Raw genomic sequence first — 22,264 nt, 5'->3', positions numbered from 1 at the left:
TACCACTACTGTCTTAATTTCATCTGTAAGAGACTGAATCCCACTTCTGGTTGTCCTTTATGAAATGAAATAATAGAATTTTTGGGCCCCACTCCCCACTGTACAGTTATTTCTATTCTAGTCACATTAAACCCATGAGGATACAACAGAACGTGAAGTAAAATCTTTGATTGCTTCAAATGTAACAGATAGCATGTGGCTTCCTGGTTTAGAAAACAGGGAGGAACTGGATATGATGGAGGAATGGATTCTCAATGTCCCTACTAGCTATTACAGCTATGGTGTCAAAGGAATGTGGAATTCATTCTTTAGCTTTCATGCATTAACTAAATTAATTTTGTAAAAACAAAAAAAAAGCACAAAACTTAAGAGCAGTGTACTCTATGTAATTATCAAAGTAACACCTATCTGCTTCTGGGCAAGTTTCATAGGTGAGGATTTTAGTAATAACATTAATATTGTACAATAAGGCACAATGTAATGATGATTAGATTTATCTAGACAGCATTTTGAGAAATCAACAGATGAGAAGGGACAATGTTGCTGTGCAGTAAAACAAACAACTAGAGAATAAAACATTTCTCATGTTTTAAACTAAACACCAACAAATATCTATCTAGATATAAGGATAGCTCTGGTCATTTAATTATAACCACAAGTTGCTCAGGAAAACAAATGGTTCTCAAGGGCCTTTTCCAAGTGATTAAAGTTTTTCTCTGCAACTGGTAGAGGGATATTTTCTTTGATTCTGTATGTAACATAGTACATCACCCAGTTGGTTTTCTATCCATATGCATATCAGAGTTAGGATTAATTTGATTGCAAACTGTCTTAAGATTAAAAATGAAAAGTATGATAATTTATTGGCTCTTGTAATGAAATATAGAGAGACCATTGGCTTAAAAAGTGACACCAAGGGCTTGCTTATCCAAGCATCCGAACATCCTTTTCCTGGATATTGCTTCTTTGCGGGCTATATATTATTTTGATTTTCAAAGAGTTCCACAGTAACTAATGAAACATAGTGCATACAAAAAGAACCCAACATACTTACTCGCTTCCCAGAGACTATAAGAGTGAAATGATGCTGTTGATTGACCATGGTCCTCTCAAAGGCTCTAGAAAAGCTCTTCTGTATCTTTCTCTTGGCTTCTGTGGTAGCTTCAGTCCCTGGCTTGTGGCTGAATTAGTCCAATACCTACTTCTCTCAGCATGTGGCCTATTCCTAATCTGTGCCTCAGAATTTCTGTCTAAGACCAGTAATAGTTTGTCTTAATTAGATTGCATCAATAAAGAACCTCTTTCCAAAGAAGGCCACATTCATAGGTACTAAGGACTACCATGTAAACATTTTATTTTGGGGAAAAAATGATTCAAAACACAACATAAATAACAACAAAACAGCAGCAGCAACTCCTTGCCTGAATCTTTTCAGGTTCAAAACCAGTAGAAAAGGAAAATATGCCCCGCCTGGGCCTCGTCCTCCCTCCTCCACTCCTACCCCTCCTCCCTTGGCCTCTCCCCACCCCTCCCCCCATCTGTCTGAAACACATGAGCCAAGAGTGGAAGATTGATTGCTATACATCAAAAGCAATTTAAAACAGGTCCAAGGGAACATAATGAATGTATACAAATAAGTTACAGTATAGACATACTATTTACCTACTATTTTTCATATTTTGTTGTTGCCTCCAGGTTTCTTGAGATATGATTGACTTCCTTTAAATTACCTATATTAAAAGTAAAAGTCTGATTGGGTTTGGTATATGTGAAAACTTTACCACAATCAAGATGATAACTATCTTTATCACCCCCAGAAATTGCCACATGTCCTATTATAATACATTCTTCCCTGTCCTGCCATTTCTAGATAGCCCTTAATCTACTGTTGCTTTGGGTTAGTTTGCAGTTTTTCACAATTTTTATATAAATGAACTTATATAATACATATCTTTTGTACTTATGTTTTCTAATCAGCCTAATGATTTTGAGATCCACTCAAGGTGTAGATAGATAGATAGACCAAAATAGAGATAGAGACAGACAGTTCTTCAATGTCTGATTATACCACAGTTTATCTATTCACTTGTTGATAGATATTTGAGGGTTTTTTTTTTTATCAGGTTTTGGCTATTCTAAAGAAAGAAACATTTACTTAGAAGATCTTTTATTAATCAATGACATATATAAATACAATATATATTGCAATACTTAGTCAAAATAGGTAACAAAATGTTTCCTCTTTTCTTTTCAGATATTGAGGAGAGCAGACAAAAATGGTAAGACTCCAAATCCTACTGTTTCTAGTTATTCTATTTATCTGTGGTCTCATAGTTTACGCCACTTTATAAAGAATAGTAGAAAATAATAAAGTCTTAGAAATTGACTTATAAAATGTCCATTTCTTATAAAAGTCACAGTTTGGGGAAAGTTTATGGCTGTAGATATTCATGAGAAGTTGGCAGAGGAATTTACATTGAACAAAATGATGGACTTACAACTTTGAAATGAGGAAGCCCTGTCCTAGTTGAGCTTTGACTGTTCCTTTTAATGATTGGAAATATCAGTTTAATGGCAGCAACAGATTGATTCACTGAGTGCCTACTATGTGTCAGGTTTGGGGCCATGTGCTTAGGTATGTTGTATCTTAGCTTAACTAAGATATAAAGCTGCTCGTGAATGTAGGATGGCTTGATACCAACTTCCAGGCTCTTTGCACTTAATTTCATGGTGGCTGGCGGTGTCCCACTGCACTGTATGATGGTTGCCTAGGAACCACATAGCAGACATCACACTAGTTCACTTTCCAATGAGAAGAGTATGAATTGGGAGTTATCATGTAAGTGACAGAGAAGGAAGGGATGGTTTAAAAAAATGCCCTGTCAATTTAATGACAGTGGCACAGAGTTCAGTTATAAGCTGTCGTAAGCAACACTGTGTTTTACACTTTTATTCCACCAGAACCATTTCCCCAATGACTTCTACATCATAGCTTATTAAAGTTATTTTACTGTATTACAGCGATACTATAAAGGCTGTAGTGAAGGTGTGTTATTGACAAAAACTACTTGACACCTTTATGATACATAGATTTCTTTCCCTTTCTTGAAACCTCTTTCTTACATGCAGGGAAAGGTTATCATCAAAGTCCAGTTCTGACAGTTTAATGACATAACTAGTTGTATGGTTTGTCCTCAAGCAATCAGATCAAGACACTACATGGCACTGCACAGCTTTCTACCCAGAAGGAAGTAACTCAGTTCAAGGAACATTGGCATGGAATCCCTAATATGTAACTCTGCCTGGCCATTAGAATATCTATATTTTTTTTAGATTATGTTGCCATGATTGGGATATTATCACTTCAAAGGTATCTTTTTTCATATGATGCATTTGATTGCTTTTGAAGACAGAAGTGAAGTGTTATCCTTATGTTTTCTTATCTAATCCTTTTGCTTTTTGCCTGACGTCCAGCTCAGTGGTGCCTACCATGTGACAGAATTACCCTTCTGTCTTCCTGTCACCCACATAATGCAATTCTTACTTTTAAATTTCAAAATGCTTAGATAATTTTTATTTTTTAATATTTTTATTGTAAAGATACTTTACAGAGGGGTTACAGCTACATGAGTAAGGTAGTGAGTATATTTCCTATATAGTATTGTTACCCCCTCCTTTGTTTTTCCCCTAATATCCCTTCCCTCCCTACCTCCCCAATTCTTCTCTCCCCCCAACCCCCAAAGTTGTAAAGTTCATTTTCAACATACTGTCTTGTACATCTCATTGTTATAGTGGGTCAACCTGTATCCTTGTTTCAGCATTTTGTTATTTCCCTTCCCCTCCCCAAATTAAAAAAAAATGTATATACAAGATGCAGGACACTGGAATCAAATACAGCGACAACATAATACAATTCTGGGCTGCAGCTCAGAAATACCTTATCTCCTTTTCCATCCAAGCACCTGTCTCTCTCAGATGGTGCTTTCATTTCATTGTACTTCCAAGACTCTGAGTAAGGACCATCATTCCTTTTGTTTCTATCAAAATGAGCATAATGTCCATATGATTTACCAGTGTGGGAATGCCATTTATTATGCTACACAGAGTAACTGCTTGTTCTGGCAGCCCCGGCCCCTGTTTCCTCACTCACCATAATGTCTCTCCTCTCCTTGCTCCCTTTCCTAACGCCTGATTTTTGCCCTGCTGACAAAGCTACCTTTCCCCTTCTCTTGCTCAGTCTTTACCATGCATTTGCCTCTTCCCTCTCTGAAGCACATAAATTCCTGAGCATCCCTCCAGCCACCCACCTCTATGATTCTGTAACATCTGTCACTTTAACCTCTGCCTTGACCTGAATCTCTGCCTACTAGTCAATTTAAGAGGTCTCATATATTGTTTTCATTCTTTCACAAAAGTCATCTTATCTGAGTAGCCATTTTCCTTGGTAGGACTCTGCCCCCTCTCGCTCAAGCATACACTTTTGAATATATTGAGTTTTGCCTTATGGTGGAATTTATAGAAAATTTACCTCCCTAAGTCATACATGCCTCTCTAGAACAATGAACTTGTCTTATGAGGAAATTATAAATCTTCAGTATTAGGTGCTTAATAGACATTTATTTAACAAATTAATAGTAATTGAGGCTGTTCAGCTATATTATCCATTGCCTTCTCTGTCTGCTTTTCTCTGTGCCTCTTATTTCACCTTGTTCTTCATTTTCTGTGTGAAGTAGAGGCAGAATCAGGCAAGTCTGGACATAAATAACAGCTATACTATCTTGTATCTCTGTGTTTGACATGTAGTTATTATGAGTAATAATTGAGGTAATGTGTCTCATAATAATAGTATGTCTCATAATGTCTCCAGGAAAGGGCCTGACACATAGTAAAAACATAATATTGAATAATTAAACTCTTTTCTTGTATTCTTATGCCTTGGTTACATGAAATAATTGGTGACATTTTAGCTACATCTATTGCAGTAGGATACAGTGAAAAAGAAAACATAAGGCTATTTACCATATGAGCGGGATTTAAAAGAGGAAAGATGGGATGATCTAATGTAAATGAGAAGATCAAAAAGTAACCATCTTTCTGCACCATGTGTTCATCACATTCTCTATTTTCAAATAAACAGTTTCTGCATGTATTTGATCTCTTGGTAACAGACCCTCATATGACCAAGTCTCTTGTGGACAGCTTAATTGGTGGTGGAACAATCAAAGAAATATGAGGCAATAAGCAGCTGAGAGTTATGCTGCCAGAGGACAGATTTGGCATTTGGACTTAGATATCTGACATGAAAGAGAGGTTGCTGGTTAAATGAGGGGAAAATGCATGATTAGTGATTAGCTTTAATAAGAGTGTCTTGGGGAGGATTTTGTTTTTGGTTGGGTTGATGTTAGACTAGATATAAAGATAACCCTGAAAATAGAACTGTTTACGGGAAATGCCAGTGCTTAGCTAAAGAGCCCAGAATTAAACCTAGAAAAGGCAAAATTCCTGAGAAAGCTAACACATGGATTCCATGGACACTTCCTGAGAATATTTGTTTCTGTCTTTGTTTTTTAGTTTTCTTTTCTGTCGGTGGTGGGGCTTGAACTCTGTGCCTGAGCACTGTCCCTCAAGCCACTTAAGCCACAGCGCCACTTCCAGTTTTCTGGTGGTTTGTTGGCGATGAGAGTCTCATGGACTTTCCTGCCCAGGCTGGCTTTGAACCGCAATCCTCAGATCTCAGCCTCCTGAATAGCTTGGATTACAGGCATGAGCCACCGGCTCCTGGCTCCTGAGTGTTTTAATTTTACAAAAATATACTTTAATTTTATGCATTATTATTTTAAAATATTTGCGAGGTAAAGGAATGTGTACATACATTTTTTCAAGATGTACAACTTGACGATTTAATATACACATTCATGCTGTAATGATGTCCATAATCAACTTAATGAACATATCCATTACCACTATGCATGACTAGAATTTCTGTCCATTAACCACATTTCCCCATTTATCCCACCCACAGCTCTTGGCAACTATAACTCTACCCTTTCGCTACTTTGAGTTTGGCTTTTTTCAGATTCTACTTATATATAAGTGAGATACAGCATTTATCTATGTCTGGACCAAAGGTTATTTTTTTTTAGCCTATGTAAAAGGCAATATACAAATGATCACAGTAATGAACAGAACCATCAGATTCCTCTTGTTGATGTGTACTTGCTAAAGTTTATTATCATTCCTTTAAGCAAATAGGAAGGTTGTGTGTTTGTGGTGATTTTGAGCCACAGCGTCACTTCTGGCTTTTTTTTTTCTTTTTGCTTTTGTGGTGCTGAGGAATCGAACCCAGGGCCTCATGCATGCAAGGCAAGTGCTCTACCACTGAGCCACCTTCCCAGCGGTGGTTTTGATTTCTGTGCAATGGCTCTTTACAGTCCCTGAGAGAATTTTTATCTTTGGGCTTTTGTTCCATTGTTTCAGCCTATACGCTCTTAAGTCTGTGAGATCAGCAATGTCTAAGGTTTATACTGGTGCATGAAATGCCTGCCATAACATAGGTAGATGCTCAATAAATTTTGTGAACCCATGTATAAGAAGTACATAACTAACAATTTGACCTGAAAAGCGAAAAGAGACTGGAGATGTAGCTCAAATGGCAATATACTTGCCTAACAGGTACACAGCTCTGATTCAACCCCTAGCACCAAAAACAAACAACAACAACAAAAAAGCAACAACAACAACTGTAAAAGAAACACCATCAGACATACTATTTAATTCAAACATGCTCTCTTCTTAAGCATCTGTTTTTCGTTTGTTTTTGGTTTTGTGCTGGTACTGGGGCTTGAACTTAGGGCTCTTCAGTCTTGCTCAGCTTTTTTGGTTAAAGATGGTACTCCACTATTTGAGCCACACCTCCAGTCCACTTTTTTTCTGATTTATTGTATGCAACTATCTCTTGGATATTTCTTCCTGAGCTAGGTTCAAACTGATGCTCAAATCTCAGTCTCCTGGGTAGCTAGGATTTCAGGTCCAAGCCGCCAACAGCTGACTAGAAGGCTGAGTTTTTGATCAACAATGTTCAGAGTATCATGGAGATTGATGGTTCTCTGTGGTCTGTGTCTGTGCCTTAGTAAAAAGGCCACACTTTGATATGAGCTACACAGCCCAACATCATCCATATCTTCAGAGTTCTCTAGCTAGTTTTAATCCTATAGTCAAGGATTTGGGCCCAAAATAAAATGGGATGGTCAACAAGTGTGCCCTGAAATTAGAATTATTGGTACAAGACTGATTTTCATGTCATAACTCCTCACTAATTTCTCAAAAGGGGATATGAAACTGAGAATTGAATTACATATTACTAGTAATATGTAATACATGGCACTATATTCATATTTACTCTATGGGATGTGCAAATTCTTTAACTACACCCTTAACATCTTGACCATTAAAGCCCTTGACCATTAAAACCAAATCTTTTAACAGGGATTTATTTAGAAATAACAAAGCACATCCCCCCAATCTATTCCTTAAGAATGACCTTGACTTTGGTGGAAGGAAGACTCCCAAAGTACTATAATGTGTAGGAAGAACCTGCAAGTGCAAATTTTGACTGTCATGATTTTTTTAAAAAGCAAAATAAGGGAAAACAATTTTTCTATTTTCTGAGTACACTCTCTCCCTAAAATGTAAAGCAGTTTCACACTCATAAATGTGTTACTTTTCTGCCAGAAGCAGGAAACTGTGAAAATTCTAATCTTTACAAAGCTGGGCTTATCAGCTGTTACAGAAACAAACAGCAAATTTAGCTTCAAGCTTTTGAGCCCAATAAATGGCTGCTTGCCTATGTTGCAGAAGTCAGTGGCCTCTCTGCTATCAGATACTGGACTGCATATGGTACCTTAGCATATCTGAAACTTGACTTCACCCTCTGCTTTCTGTAGTGAGATTCTTGAATTGGCCAACCCAGTATTACTTTCTTTTTTGAGAGGCCCTACAATGTAGTCATGTCCTCCACTCTCACTAGATCTTAAAGGCATGTAGTTTGGCCATTATAATTAAGACTCTGTAGTCAAACTGTGAGTTCAAATCCTTGTTACCTCTTCCTATATGGCCCAAGTAATGTTCTTAGTTTCCTTATCTGGAAAATGCAGGTAAAGAGAGTGCCCATCACAGGATTGTTGACATAATCAATGAGGAAATTCTCATACATTTCTTGGAAAGGTACTTAGCCCTTTTGAACGTCTTAGTGTTACTCATTTTTATTTTTTATCCTAATTCTTATTGCTTGCTGGGACTGCCAAACTCCGTGTTCCACTTATACCCTCCTACAGATGCTGGGTTAGCCACATGACGGTGCCCACATGACCATGCCAGAGGTTCTGTCCACAGTGTCATTACTAAAACCCAGAGCTGCGCTGGTGCTTGTCCTATCTTTGTGTTGATTATTTAGCTTTTTCTATTGCTTTAGATCCATGAATTCTAATTTGAATTGTTGTGTGTGCACTGAGTCTGCTTTAGGCCTAAAATACTTTTAGTACTTTGTACTCCACGGTGAACTCTGAAGAAACCAAATGTATTTTAAAGGTTTTATATAAAAGAATTAAATGGGGAAAGTGAATTAAGTAATACATGTATCTAAGAGTCTTCTTTGGTTTAAAAAGTCGCTATACTTGATTATCTTGACTGTATCTTCAGGATGCTCTAATCCTCAGAGTCTCCGTTCATTCCTTTGAAGGGAGAAAGACAAAATTGTTCAAGTGATCGTGACTTAAATGCAAAGTTAAATTTATTTTATGAAAGTAAATGAGAACTATGCATAGGAGCTATACATAGTGATTGTATTTAAAAGATGATAAGTTCTATTTTCAACTCTCCCTTTCTTCCTCCAGCTTTCTTTCATTCTTTCAACTGTTACTGTGCCTTTCTCTTGTGGGAAAATTCTGTGTTGAGTAGTAAAGACATTAAAATGAAGAAACCTAAATTAAACTCAATAACCTCTCTCCTCTCTTCTCTCTCTCTTTCTCTTACACACACACACACACACACACACACACACACACACACAAATACTGCAGGGAATGAACTAGGGCTCAGTTAAAATGTATCTGATATTGTAAAATGTGAGATAAATGTGTTAACTAAATTATATACACAGTAGAGCCAGCTGCTGGTGGCTTATGCCTATAATCCTAACTACTCAGGATGTTGAGATCAGAGTGTCTCTGTTTGAATCCAATCAGGGTAGAAAAGTCTGTGAAACTCTTAATTCCAATTAACCAGCAAAAAGCCAAAGGTTATGACTCAAGAACTGCATTGATAGCCTTGAACAGGAAAAAGCCAAGTAAAAGCTAAAGGTCATGAGTTCAAGTTCCAATACCAACGCCCAACAGACACACACACACACACACACACACACACACACACACATACACATGTACACATATGGAAGTCTTCACTAAGTGCTATACTAGAGAAACTTCTCTAAAGTATAAAATCTGATCTTATCATTTCTATGTTCAAAATTCTTCATTCTATATTTAACTCAGAGGATACACATCAAGACTCCCGCTCATGGTGCTTGCGCAGGCTCATCAAACCCCTACCTGTGTCCCTCTGTGTCTGTATGTACAGGTTCCCTCTACTTGAGATGATCTCAGGCTTCTGTGACTGCTCATACTGTTCTACTCCTATGAAGCCTTCTCCGAATCCTATTTTGTAAATGAATAACTTAGTTATCAGAAGTGGCTCATTAATTTGTTCCGTCACATGCAACCTCTATTAACTTGTGTGGGTACTTATTCCCCAATGCCCAGTTCATAGGACTATTGTGATTGTAAATAAACAAAAACACAAAGACCTTGTGCATGACAAATACACAGTCAATAAATATCGATGGCTTTGCCTGATTTCCCACTATTCTTCTGTGTAGTGCATCTTATTTATTATAAACTTAAGACATTGTGCTAAATAGTGGATGTGCTCTGTCAGCTCCTACGAGATTACATGTTCTTTGAGAGTAGAAACAATTCATCTTTCCATATATACCTAGTGGTTACTGTAATTCCCAACTTATGGTTTTCATTTCATAAACATAAACTCATAAACATGAGTCCATGGAGGAAGGTAAATCTAATTCTTCCTGTGTTGTTACAGAAAACTTGAATCTCAATTCATCTTAGTAAGTGTGGCATTTGAGGGAATAGTAGTGATTTTAGGCACAAGGAGAGGCCAGGACAAATCATAGAACTTGAAGACATGGATAGGAATTCATTCCTGAACAGAATTTCTCAATTTGTAAAAATGTATATTAGCAATAAATGCCAGCATGCATGCACAGGTCCAAAATCAAACTCCTGGCTAATCTTAGAGCATGGTACACCATTTAGCAGTTGTTCTGACCAAAGATTTGAGAGTCCATGATTGCTTTCTCTTTCTCTCATAGTCCCACATACAATCTATCAGCAGGCTTTGTCAACTTGACCATCAGAACATACTCACTGCTCTCTTCTTCTAAATCCTATCCCATCCTTACTGAAGGCCTTCATAGTCTCACTCTGAAACTTCTGTAAAAATCCTTCATATCAGAGCAATTGGAGTCTTCAAAAAGTCAGTGGCAAACATGATAATGAAAAGAAAGATCAATATGACATTTTTATATATATAATTGGCAAAGAATTGATGATTGGTTGACATTTAATGAAGAAGATGAAGGTATATAATGTCACTTAATACACACTGTGGGCAGGGAGCTGAGTTCTAGTTTCTGGCTTTGGTAGCTGGGTAATGAGATTAACTATTTTATGTATATGACCATGACTAGTGTAGTAATAATTTTGGTAGGGAGTTATGAAATCAAATAATGAAAACTAATAAACATAAAAAAGGAGGATGAGGATAAGAAAGAGTAACGGGCAAATATGATCAAAGAATATTATATGCATATGTGAAAATAACTGCAATGAACTACTTTGTACAATTAATATAGACTAATAAAAAATCTTTTCCAAAGAAAGCTTAATTTGTTGTGATATCAGTGCTACGTTTAGCAAGGAGATTTCCTGTGAGTACCTGTTTCAAATCATATTTTCCATAATATTCTAAGTTGCACCTAAATTGTTTAAAAAACTTGAAAATTTTAATAATCTGTCTATTATCAAGTCTTCTAGTCCATGAGAATATTCGTTTACACATCAAAGAAAATTAATATTATAGTAAAAAAAGGTAAATAGCCTTATTAAAGTATTGCTGTATGATAGGTATAATTTTATTAATCCCTGTGAGCATTTATATGGCAGATAACACTACCAACATTCTATTTTTAATAGTGAATAATCTGAGGGATAGGGAACTTGCATAAGAACACAGAGTGACTAAATAAGATTTTCTTCTAACCCAAGAAGCCTAATACTTAGCCAGGACACTTCATTGGCTATAGCTCATTTCTGCAGTAGAGTTATGCCATTCAGATCTAAAAATACCAATCTTTCTCTAAGCATAATTCTGAGATATTTTAAGTGATTTAAAAACAAAAGGCAAAAATATGGAGCCATTCCTGCTATGATCTTGTTTGAAAGAGTTATGCTCTAGTAAAGATATAGAACCAAGAAGAATAAACGTTGATGTTGGCTCTGCTATTTTTATACCTTTATTTGACAGATATTTTTTGCAAGTTATTTGGGAGTCAGATACTATGCAAGGTGGTAAGAATCCAAAGGCAAAAGAATACAGAAACTTTAACACACTTACTAGAATCTTGGACATAGCAGCTTTCTTGAGCTTGTTTCCTCACATTTTTGGCAGAAATAGTGAGTATCAATTTCCTGGTTATTCTGGATATTAAGCAGAATAAATGTATGTCAAACCTTCACAGTGATATTTAACATAATGTGAGTACTCAAAACATGTCAGTTTCCCTCATTAACTTCCTATAGTTCTTAAAGAGATTGGTGGTGAACTAGACAAACTGTGAGTTCTGACAAAGCTTTATATTTCTAGGATAAATTGTGTATTTGTGAGATGAAAGAAACTCCTCTTTGATTTTCCCATACTCACTGGAGAAAATTTAGACAATTAATTATATAAATGCTTAGAGACCTGAGGTGAGGCTAGGTGTTAGATAACTGCATCGTCTGGGAGGTTGGCATCTTGTTGATGAGTGAGACGAAAACACTAGGGAACTTGAATCGTAATTGTCCTCAACAACTCAAGAGATATCCGTGAGTAAAATGAGAAAAGGGCACAGGAATCAGAAGTGGAGGCTGTAGTTCAAGTGGTAGAGTGTTAACCTTGAGTGAAAATGTCAGTTGAGATGATGAGATCCTGAATTTAAAACCAATCAGAACAATTTCAGTTTGAGTAAAAATATAACTAACCAAAGCTGCAGACCAGCAGCCCAGGCCTATAATCCTAGCTACTCATTAAGCCAAGACCTGGAGGATTGGGATTTGAAGCTAGCTTTAGGCAGAAAAGTCTACAAGACTCCATTTCTAAACGTAACCAGCAAACACATCCCTAGCCATAAAGGAAATGTAAGTCAAAACAGCTTTGAGATTCCATCTCATCCCAGTTAGATTGGCCAACATCATGAATTCAAGTAACAACAAATACTTGTGGGGAAGTGAGGGCAAAGGAACCCTATTGCACTGTTGGAGAATGTAAACTGGTATAACCACTCTAGATGGTGGTTTAGAGGTTCCTCACAAACTCAACATAGAACTTCCCTATGACCCAGCCATATTACTCCTGGGCATCTTCCCAGAACATTGCAAGACACTCACACATCTATGTTCATTGCTGCACTATTCACAATAGTCAAGTTATAGAAACAGCCCAGATAGCTTACAGTAGAGTGGATTCAAAAAATATGGCAAATAAAAAATTGAATTTTAGGGCTGGGAAGGTGGCTCAGTGGTAGAGTGCTTGCCTTGCATGCATGAGCCCTGGGTTTGATTCATCAGCACCACATAAGCAGAAAAGGCCAGAAGTAGCACTGTAGTTCAGGTGATAGAGCGCTAGCCTTGAGCTGATGAGCTCAGAGACTTGCACCCAGGACAGAGGTCAGGCCCCACGACTGACAAAAAAAATTGAATTTTACTCATCCATTACAAAGAATAAGATTATCCCATCTGAAGGAAATGGATGGACCTAGTACAAATCATGTTAAGTGAGGTAAGCCAAGCTCAGAGAGACAAATCTGTGCATGTTTTCTCTCAATGTGTAGAAGCTAGATCTAAAATACACCTGGGCATAATAATTTACACAGGACTGTAGGCATTCACACACAAACAATGAAACTAAAGGAGTATAGTCTGATGGGAGCAATTCAAAGGCATAACTACTCTGAACATTTAAAATGCTACTTATTAGAAGACATTCCAGGAAATGGAAACATGGGCTTATTTGTTGTTGTTGTTTCTTTGTTTTTGCTTTGAGGTTTTTTTTTTTCTGTCTTTTGAGGAGGAGCGAAAGGGCACAGAAATGGAGGGGGGAAGGGTGTTCAAATGAAGTCATGGTGCTCACTGGCCACTGTGTGGAAAAGACTGCAATTATGCAGGGACGGGAGGGAGAAACTGCAGGAAAGCAAAGGAAGGGTGACATTGCCCCCCAAAAAAATGTATTCATTACTTGACTTATGAGTCGATTGTCCTTCTGTACAACACCTTAAAAATAAATTATATTAATTATTTTTAAAACACAGCAAAAATGCTAGTAGAGTGCCAGGCAAATGTGCAAGCAGACATCAAACAAGTAGATAAAAATCAGCCCCTGAGTTCAAACCTGATACTGGCAATGAATGAATGAATGAATAAATAAATAAATAAATAAATGCAATTAATTTAAATAAAACTGGGAATTTGCTGTCTTTTGTCATTGAAATAGTTCAGAATTGGCATTACTTAAGACCTCTTACCTATATCTAGGTGTTCAGAAGTCTCTCTCTTTTTCTTCTTCCTATACTTACCTGTTCACCTCAGTTTGGGCTGGTTTGTTTTATAGATAGGCTTTTTCCCCAGGAATAGAAAGAGCTCCTGGAATGTGAGCTACTAGTAGCTCATAAGAGAGCTCTTTTTATGGTAATTTTACCAAAATCTCAAGGTTTTCTGTAATTGAACAAATAGTCACATGTCCACACATGAGGAAATAACTGGGAAATGGAATAAACTTAATTTTCAGACTAGGATTCACACCACCACCTCTATACACACACCCCAAGCAGGATGGCATGCTTACTGTTGTCTTTAGAACACTTAGAGAACGAAAGCAGATGATATCCTACATGAATCATTATTTTCTCTTGAGGAAGGAACAGGAAATGTACTCATTGCCTTGTTCGTGTAACTGTAACCCTGCTATACAGTGTTTTTACAATAAAAACATATTTAAAAAAGAAGGAATAGATTCTTGATCTGCCAGAACTGACAGGTATTCTTCTGGAAGACAGACTACTCAGAAAAAACAGTGTTTATCTACTAGTCATGGAGGCGTGGAGGAGGAGGGAAATGAACGCCTATCAACTATGGACTTTCTCTAAATCTAACACTTTCACAGTGAAATTTGCCTTCAAACCCAGCATGCTTTATGCTCCTAATTTTGAATGTACATCTTCTACAAATAACTGTGCTCCTCTCATAAATGTTTTATCTGCTATTCTACAAGACTTTGAGTAACATGATATTTTTTTGTTGCTTCTCTTATAATTTTGCATAAAATGCCATTGTCAATTCTCCAGAGAAGTGACATAAAAGTTTTTTTCCACAGAGTAAATTAGCAGTATATCCTTTCCAGTTATGAAAACTAATAGACATTTATTTCCTCAGGATAAAGGCAGCCTCTTAATACATATATATGTGATATGTATTATGTAATATATATCCTCAGCTCAAGTCTAAATGCTGAAAATATTTTTATGCAACAAATAAGCTTCCTGATAGATGATCTAAATGTCTGGTGGCAAGGCAGAAAAGAGCCTCCATCTAATGACAGAGTTATTTAGTTTTCTACCTGACAGCTGGAAGCTTAGATTTTAAACGGAAAGTACCTTAATGACTAGCTTCTGGGAATTTGTCCCAGGATAAGTGCTGTCAGGGACTTTATCTGAGTCACTTTACTTTATTGTATTACAGTTTTCTTTTCCTCCTGAAGTGAATAAGACTTACCTACTTCCTGAAAGTATTGAAATGACTGTAGTCAATAAAATTTGGAGTAAAAATTCTTTGCAATCTAATACAATAGGCCAATATATTGGATAGAAGCATCTCATAGAACAAATACCCATTTTTCTCTATTATTTACATCTTAAATCTCAGTAGCACATTTGTTATAATTAGTGAATGCTGTTAAGGCATTATTGTAAACAAGAGATAATTTTTAAATAAGACTCTTCTGGAAAAAGTATTATCTTAGTTCCTACCTATTGTTGTTTTCACGTTCCAGGACCCCTATCCAAAATACTATATTACATTTAATAGTCATGTACCTTAAGTTTCTTTTGGTTGAGGCAGATTATTGCTTTCCTTGACTTTGATAATTTTAACAATTTTGAGGAGTGCGAGTTCTGACATTTTGCAGAATGGCCACTATAACTTCAAATATTTCTTTGGTACATTTGCTTTTTCTTCTCCTAACATTGTAATTATATGTAAATAATGTCTTTTGAATTTTTCTAAAGTCCTTGGAAATTTGGTTCTGTTTTGTTCTTTTTTTCCAATTTATTTTTCTTTTTGCTAAGCATTACAGTTTTAAAATACCAATATTTTGTGAGGCTAATCATTTTAAATGCTCATAAAATGTATCTTACAATTGTTACAGAGGAGGGATGATACTGCCATTTCTATTGACCATCTCTCTCCCTCCTTGATTCTTTCCTTAGCTGTGTCAAGTCCACTGATGAACCTAATGAAGGAATTCATTTCTTTTTTTTTAATTTAATTTTATTGTCAAGATGATGTACAGAGGAGTTACAGTTTCATATGGAAAGTATTGGGCACATTTCTTGTCAAACATTATGACCCTCTCCCTCATTTTTCTCCCACGTTTCCTTCCCCCATTACCTTCCCTGCTCCCCCCCCCCCCAGTTATAAAGCTCATATCTAACATATTGTCTTGTGAGTATCACTGTTGTATTGGTTTGCCCTTTGTCCTATGTCTTACCATTGTTATTCCTCTTCCCTTCCCTAATTCAGATTTTGAAGAATTTTGAAGAATTTCTTAGTTTTCATTTGTCTGTTTGTATTACCCACCTTTTCTTCACATATTGCCTACCTTTTGTATTAATACCTTTAGCATATTAATTTGAGTTATTTTAAACTATGGTTCAGAAAGTCCAGTACCTGTGTCATATCTGAATCTGGTTCTGATTTTTGTTTGGTCATTGTGCTTTTCTTTATGTTTTGATATGCTGTGTCTTATGCATCAGGTCCCAGGGATGGAGATAAATAGTCTACTGGGAGGATTTATATCAATCTTTCTAGCAATTAGGTTGTGCTGAATATTTTCTGTGGTTGTGACAGAGGCTTTTGATCCCTCTGTTATGTTTTGAACACTTTGTTGACTTTAAGCTCCTCTAAATTACTGTTCCTCAAACAGAAGCTGAGTCTCACACATAATGCATGTGCTTTCTGCTCTGGAGTAGTAAGTTCCAGACTCTTATCATTAAATATCAGTCTTCATTGGACCACTATCCTTAGCCTGTCACCTTGTCAAGTGCTTCTTACCTGTCGCCACTCTTAGTTGAGACTGGAAAACTAATGGGAACTGCAGTGGCAGCAATGTCCTTCCTTTGGGGCAAAGAATGCTGGTAAAAGTTTTTGCTCTGCTGAGCACTTTGGCTATGGAGATCACCTTACATATTTCATGGTCAACGTTCTCCTCACCTACAAGACCTACAACTCTGGCATAAAAATTTGGTGAGCTCCTGGTGGTAAAACTCACCAACGAATTGAAGCTTTCCAAACTGCAGGCCCATTTCACACTAGTCCACGCTCAGCCTCCAGTCATTTGGGAACACTGGCATCTAATTTTTTCCACCAGGTTATGACTCCAATAGCTTCTCTTCTGGGTTCTCCTATGCCCCTAGAGTTTTGCTTATTGGTTTGGCCCATGGCATCAATCTCTTCTGTCTTTAAGGAAAAGTCACTCATTTTTAGTTTGGCCAATGTTTCATTGTTCTAAGTAGAGGAATAACAATGTCTGAGATTCTCACATAGTTGAAGTTAGAAGAGATTTTTATTTTATTTATGTATACTAAGATATTTTAAGGCAAATATTTGATTAGATCAGAACAAGAAGGAGCTTTCGTTTAGTGTAAAGGAAGTTGATGTGATTTGGGTGCTGGTAGCTCAGGCTGTTAATTCTAACTATTCAGGAAGCTGAGATCTGAGGATTGTAGTTCAAAGCCGGCCTGGGAAGATAAGTCTATGAAACTCTTATTTCCAATTAACCACCAAAAAAACTAGAAGTGAAGCTATGGTTTGAGGAGTAGAACACTGGCCTTAGGCAAAGACCCACCAGATCTCGGGGTAGGGCCCAGGCTCTGAGTTCAAACCCCAGGACTGGTGCATGTGCATGCACTTGCACACACACACACACACACACACACACACACACACACACACACAAAGTTGATACACAGTGATATTACTGACTTATACAAGGTGATATAAAAATTTTATAGCAAGTCTTTATTCTATGAAATTTATTAGATGATTAATATTAAGGATGCTTTCTCAGAATTTACAATTTCCTTTTAGAAACAAAGTTGCTATTTTTAAGATTTTTTTTCTTTCTTTTTTTTTTTTGTCCGTCATGGGGCTTGAACTCTGGGCTTGGGCACTGTCCCTGCGCCCTTCAGCTCAAGGCGAGTGCTCTACCACTTGAGCCACAGCGCCACTTCCGGTTTTCTGGTGGTTTATTGGAGATAAGAGTTTCACGGACTTTCCTGCCCAGGCTAGCTTTGAACCGTGATCCTCAGATCTCAAGCCTCCTGAGTAGCTAGGATTACAGGCGTGAGCCACCGGCACCCGGCTTATTTTTAAGATTTTTACCTCTAAAATATACATGCATATATAAAGCCTATCCTTTGTGGACAAAGCTTATAAAAATTTTCTTTTATTTATACCATACAGGTATTCTGATATCATTGTCAATAATCATGCTGTTGTGTTTTGATCTTGATAAAGTACATTATTTAAAGATTTCAGAAATACTAAGAAAGAAAAAGCTAGTGTTTTGGAAGCATAATCATTTTCAGTGCTTATAAAAGCTAGGTTGAGCCAGGTGCCAGTGGCTCATGCCTGTAATCCTAGATACTCAGGAGGCTGAGATCTGAGGATTGTGGTTCAAAGCCAGTCTGGTCAAGAAAGTCTATGAGACTCTTATCTCCAATTATCCACCAGAAAACCAGAATTGGCACTGTGGCTCAAGTGGTAGAGTGCTAGCCTTGACCTAAAGAGCTCAGAGCTGGCACCCAGGCCCAGAGTTCAAGCCCCACAACTGACAGAAACAAAAACAAAAAAACAAAAACCCACAAAACAAACAAGCAAACAAAATCTAGGTTAAAGTCACCATTGATAGTGAAATTCTGAGAGCTCTAGCTGTTGCATATTTATACCATGATTTTTAAGGCTATCCATCATGTTGAGTTAGGTACATATAACACTCTGATTTCTCCTTCTCTACAAATGCATGCTCTTTCATACTGGTTTTGCTTTTGCAGTTTCCATTCTTGACCTCCAGCCTTGTGGTTTGTGTTTTCTCTGCCTGGAATACTCTTATCTTTGTGAGCCCCTATTGCTCATTGTCTCACCTGCAGGCCATTTCTTCTGGGAAACTTTCCCCATGCATTTACGTTTCAGACCTTTCCTTTTAAAACGATCTCGAGAATCCGCCTTCTCATAAACTGTAATTGTTCATTGTCTAAATCCCCCATCAGAATTGTAAGTCCCATAAGTGTTTGTCTACTTATATTTTTAGCACAGGAATGGTGTTTGGTACATGGTAGAATCTTAATAAATATTTGATAAAAGAATGAATGCGCTAATGTAATGATAAACTTATGTTTTAACTTCATGAAGACTATAGTTCCTCACTGTAATAAATTTGGACAAAAATAGTAACAACGATTGGGTGAGAATGTTGAAAGTATGGTCATGCATTGTATTCATTATCAATTGCTTTGTTGTACAACTGCTTACGATAATAGGCAAATAAGTAAAATGGACTAGTAAGTGAAAAAATGGAAAGAGGTAAAGGTGGCAAATATCAAAAACAGGAAGGCCAACCCCAGGCCCTGTGACTCATACCTATATTCCCAGCTACATGGAAGGTAATCTACAAGATTGCAGTTTGAAGCCAAGTTTAAGTAAAAACAGCAAGATCTCATTTCAATAAATGAAAAAAAAACCAGGTACACACCTGTCATCCCAGCTATACAGAAGGCATAGGCATATAGTGATCCTGGCTGCCAACTCAGGATGCAAGACAATACTTGAAAAATATTTAGAACAAAAAGGACTGAAGTCATGGCACAAGTGGCAGAGCACCTGCGTAACAACTGCAAGGACCTGAGTTCAAACTTCAGTATCACCAAACAAAAAGGGAACCTGAGCATAGTTTTTCATACCTATAGTCACGTCATGCAGGAATCAAAGGCAAGAAGATCTGGAGTTTAATGCTAGCCTGGCCTACTGAGTGAGACATGTCTCCAAAAAATATACAAAAAGATTGGGAAATGTAATACGCCTTTCAGTTTTCTCTGCTGGTGTCTAATTCTTCAAAATAAAGACTGAACAGTGTCTATTTTAAAGAATGACTATTTTCAAAATAGAGTGGTGTATATAGGTTACTGCTTTTATGATAGAAATGAAGAGAAATAAAACTTCATTTTCATAAAGAAGTAACAGTCTGATGAATTTTTAAATTGAATATACCACTTCTGTAATAGAGAAGAGAAGAAAGAGCAAGATTCTCAATATGTTTTTACATTGTTTTGCCTCTTTAGCTATATGAATACAATATCTAATAACAAATAACATCTTTAAAATGCAATAAAATATGCAAGAAAGAGCACTAGAAAAAAATCTGTGTTCCTGATCACAGCACCCTGCTGCCTCAATCCCAAAACATTAATGAAATTTGAAAAATAAAACCAGAATAATTAAAGCAGAGAAAGACTAAACATGCTTATGACAAACTCAGACTAAGCATGTAATTCTTCTTGAAAAGTTGAAAATAATGTCCATTGGTTCTGAAAGTTAGAATTTATCACTCTGGAAATCAGGCCTCACAGTATTTGTTCTGTGAGCCAAGTCAGTATAAACCCAGGTTTCACAGTATTGGTCCATTTGAAAAGAAACTATAGCAGGACATTTTAAGTTGAAATTAAGAATATTAATGACAATATAATTGCTTTATTAATAGGGAAACATATATAAGAGGCTTTTCCCCCTCTCTTTTTCTGTTGACATTTCTACTTAACATTATGGTGCTAGATTCAAAAGGAACTCTTTGCAATTGTTTAAAAATGTGGAAGCCTTTCAGGAGTCCTGCATGTGGTGCAAAACAGTTTTTCAAAGCATACAATTGTACCCTTCCAATTAGAGCTGTAATTCAATGTTTCCTTTCCCTTTTATATTTTTTCAACAAGGTTAAAAAATATAGCCAATGCATTTGCTTGTCAATGCTTTTACTTGCTAGGATGCATATTATTACTTAACATCACTTACTTACCCAAATTATAAAGCAGTGTTACAGAGGCTTGACCTGTTCAAAATATCCCAGGATTCTAGTATAGTGCTATAGCCTTGTTCAGCTCATACAAGAACCATAATATGTTCACCAATAAGAAGACACCATCAGTGTGTACATACTTCATTCACCAAACAACCCAGTGGTGGGACTGGAAATAGTATGCTGGTTTCTGTTTTTCTTTTCTTTTCTTTTCCTTTCTTTATCTCTCTCTTTCCTTCCTTACTGTCTTCCTTCCTTTCTAATTTTTTCCCCTTTCTCTTCCCCTTCCTCCTTTTGTTTGAGACGAAGTTGCACTGTGTATACTGAGGTAGCCTGGAATTCTTTAAAACTCAGTGCTTGCACTGTAAGTCCTTTCTCCTGCCTGCCTGCTTTCCTTCCTTTCTTCTTTCCTTCCTTCCTTCCTTTCTTCCTTCCTTCCTTCCTTCCTTCCTTCCTTCCTTTCTCCCTTTTTTTCTTCCTCCTTCCTTCTTTCCTCCCTCCCTACCCCTCTTTTCTTTCCTGCCTCTTTTTCTCTCTTTAACATACCCCTTCTCTTCTTCCTCTCCTCCCTCCCCCCCTCTCTGTTTTCCTCTCTTCCTCTCTTTCTATATGACAGTACTGGGGTTTGAACTCAGGGTTTTATGCTTGCTAGATAAGCTCTCTGCCACTTGAGTCACACTTCCAATTCTATGGCTTATTCATTATTTAAACAGCATACCTACGATAACTAACAACAGCTTCTGCAAAGATAAAAGCATACTTCTCTCTCCTCTTATGCCCATTTTTAGTATTGATCATGCAATCTTCTAGAAAATGATAGATGTTTATCAAGGTAGTAGGCTAGACATAAACATTCAAACCATATAGATTTATATTTCACCAGACTGAATACATTGACATTCTATTACTATAATTTTGTTGTTATTATAATCATAATTAGCACCTTGAACTTTTCTTTCTTTTTGAACTCATTGTATTATGTAGATAAATAAACAAGCATGAGCAATTGGGTTGTGTTTTAAAAAAATCAAAAGAGAACAATATACAAGGTTGAAATGACTTATTTATCTTCTGTTTGTATTATTTCAGATGATGGAAAATTATCCTTTGAAGAATTCAAAGCATATTTTGCAGATGGAGTACTCAGTGGAGAAGAATTACATGAACTCTTCCACACCATTGATACACATAATACTAAGTAAGGAACTTCTATTTTATGACTAGACTGTAAATGAAGTAGGGAGTGTGAAGGAGTCCATATGTGTGGAGAGGTAGGGCAAAGATGTAGAGAGTAAATTGTATAAAAATGCTAACCTGTACTGAATTTTGAGTTATGCCTTCTTTAAAAATTGAAACCAGCTGACCTTCAGAGAGCTCTCATAAAGTTGTTTTAGATTGTGCCCTTTTGGAGAATGTAAAATAGAGATAATAAATCATCCTAATCATATCATTACTAAGCAAGTAGAATCCTGTTTTACTTCATCATCTGAGTTTTCTTTGTTTAAAATTTGACCTAAGCAGAAGTGGTGCTGTGGCT

The 22,264-nt window shown here is 36.7% G+C and overlaps 1 protein-coding gene across 1 annotated transcript in view; it reads left to right on the top strand.

Annotated features, from left to right (window-relative positions):
* Positions 1–22,264, top strand: part of Necab1 (N-terminal EF-hand calcium binding protein 1) — a 148,195-nt gene that overhangs the window by 4,842 nt on the left and 121,089 nt on the right. Inside the window, exons 2-3 of the mRNA XM_042673110.1 lie at positions 2,255–2,279; positions 21,817–21,925. Of these exons, the coding sequence (XP_042529044.1) occupies positions 2,255–2,279; positions 21,817–21,925 (134 nt within the window). The remainder of the gene's footprint in view (positions 1–2,254; positions 2,280–21,816; positions 21,926–22,264) is intronic.

This window comes from Dipodomys spectabilis, unplaced genomic scaffold (genome assembly GCF_019054845.1).
Source record: "Dipodomys spectabilis isolate Male_0828 unplaced genomic scaffold, ASM1905484v1 ptg000783l, whole genome shotgun sequence".
Classification (NCBI taxonomy): domain Eukaryota; kingdom Metazoa; phylum Chordata; class Mammalia; order Rodentia; family Heteromyidae; genus Dipodomys; species Dipodomys spectabilis.
The sequence above is the reverse complement of the archived record's forward strand: the minus strand, read 5'-3'. Positions and strand labels throughout refer to the sequence as shown.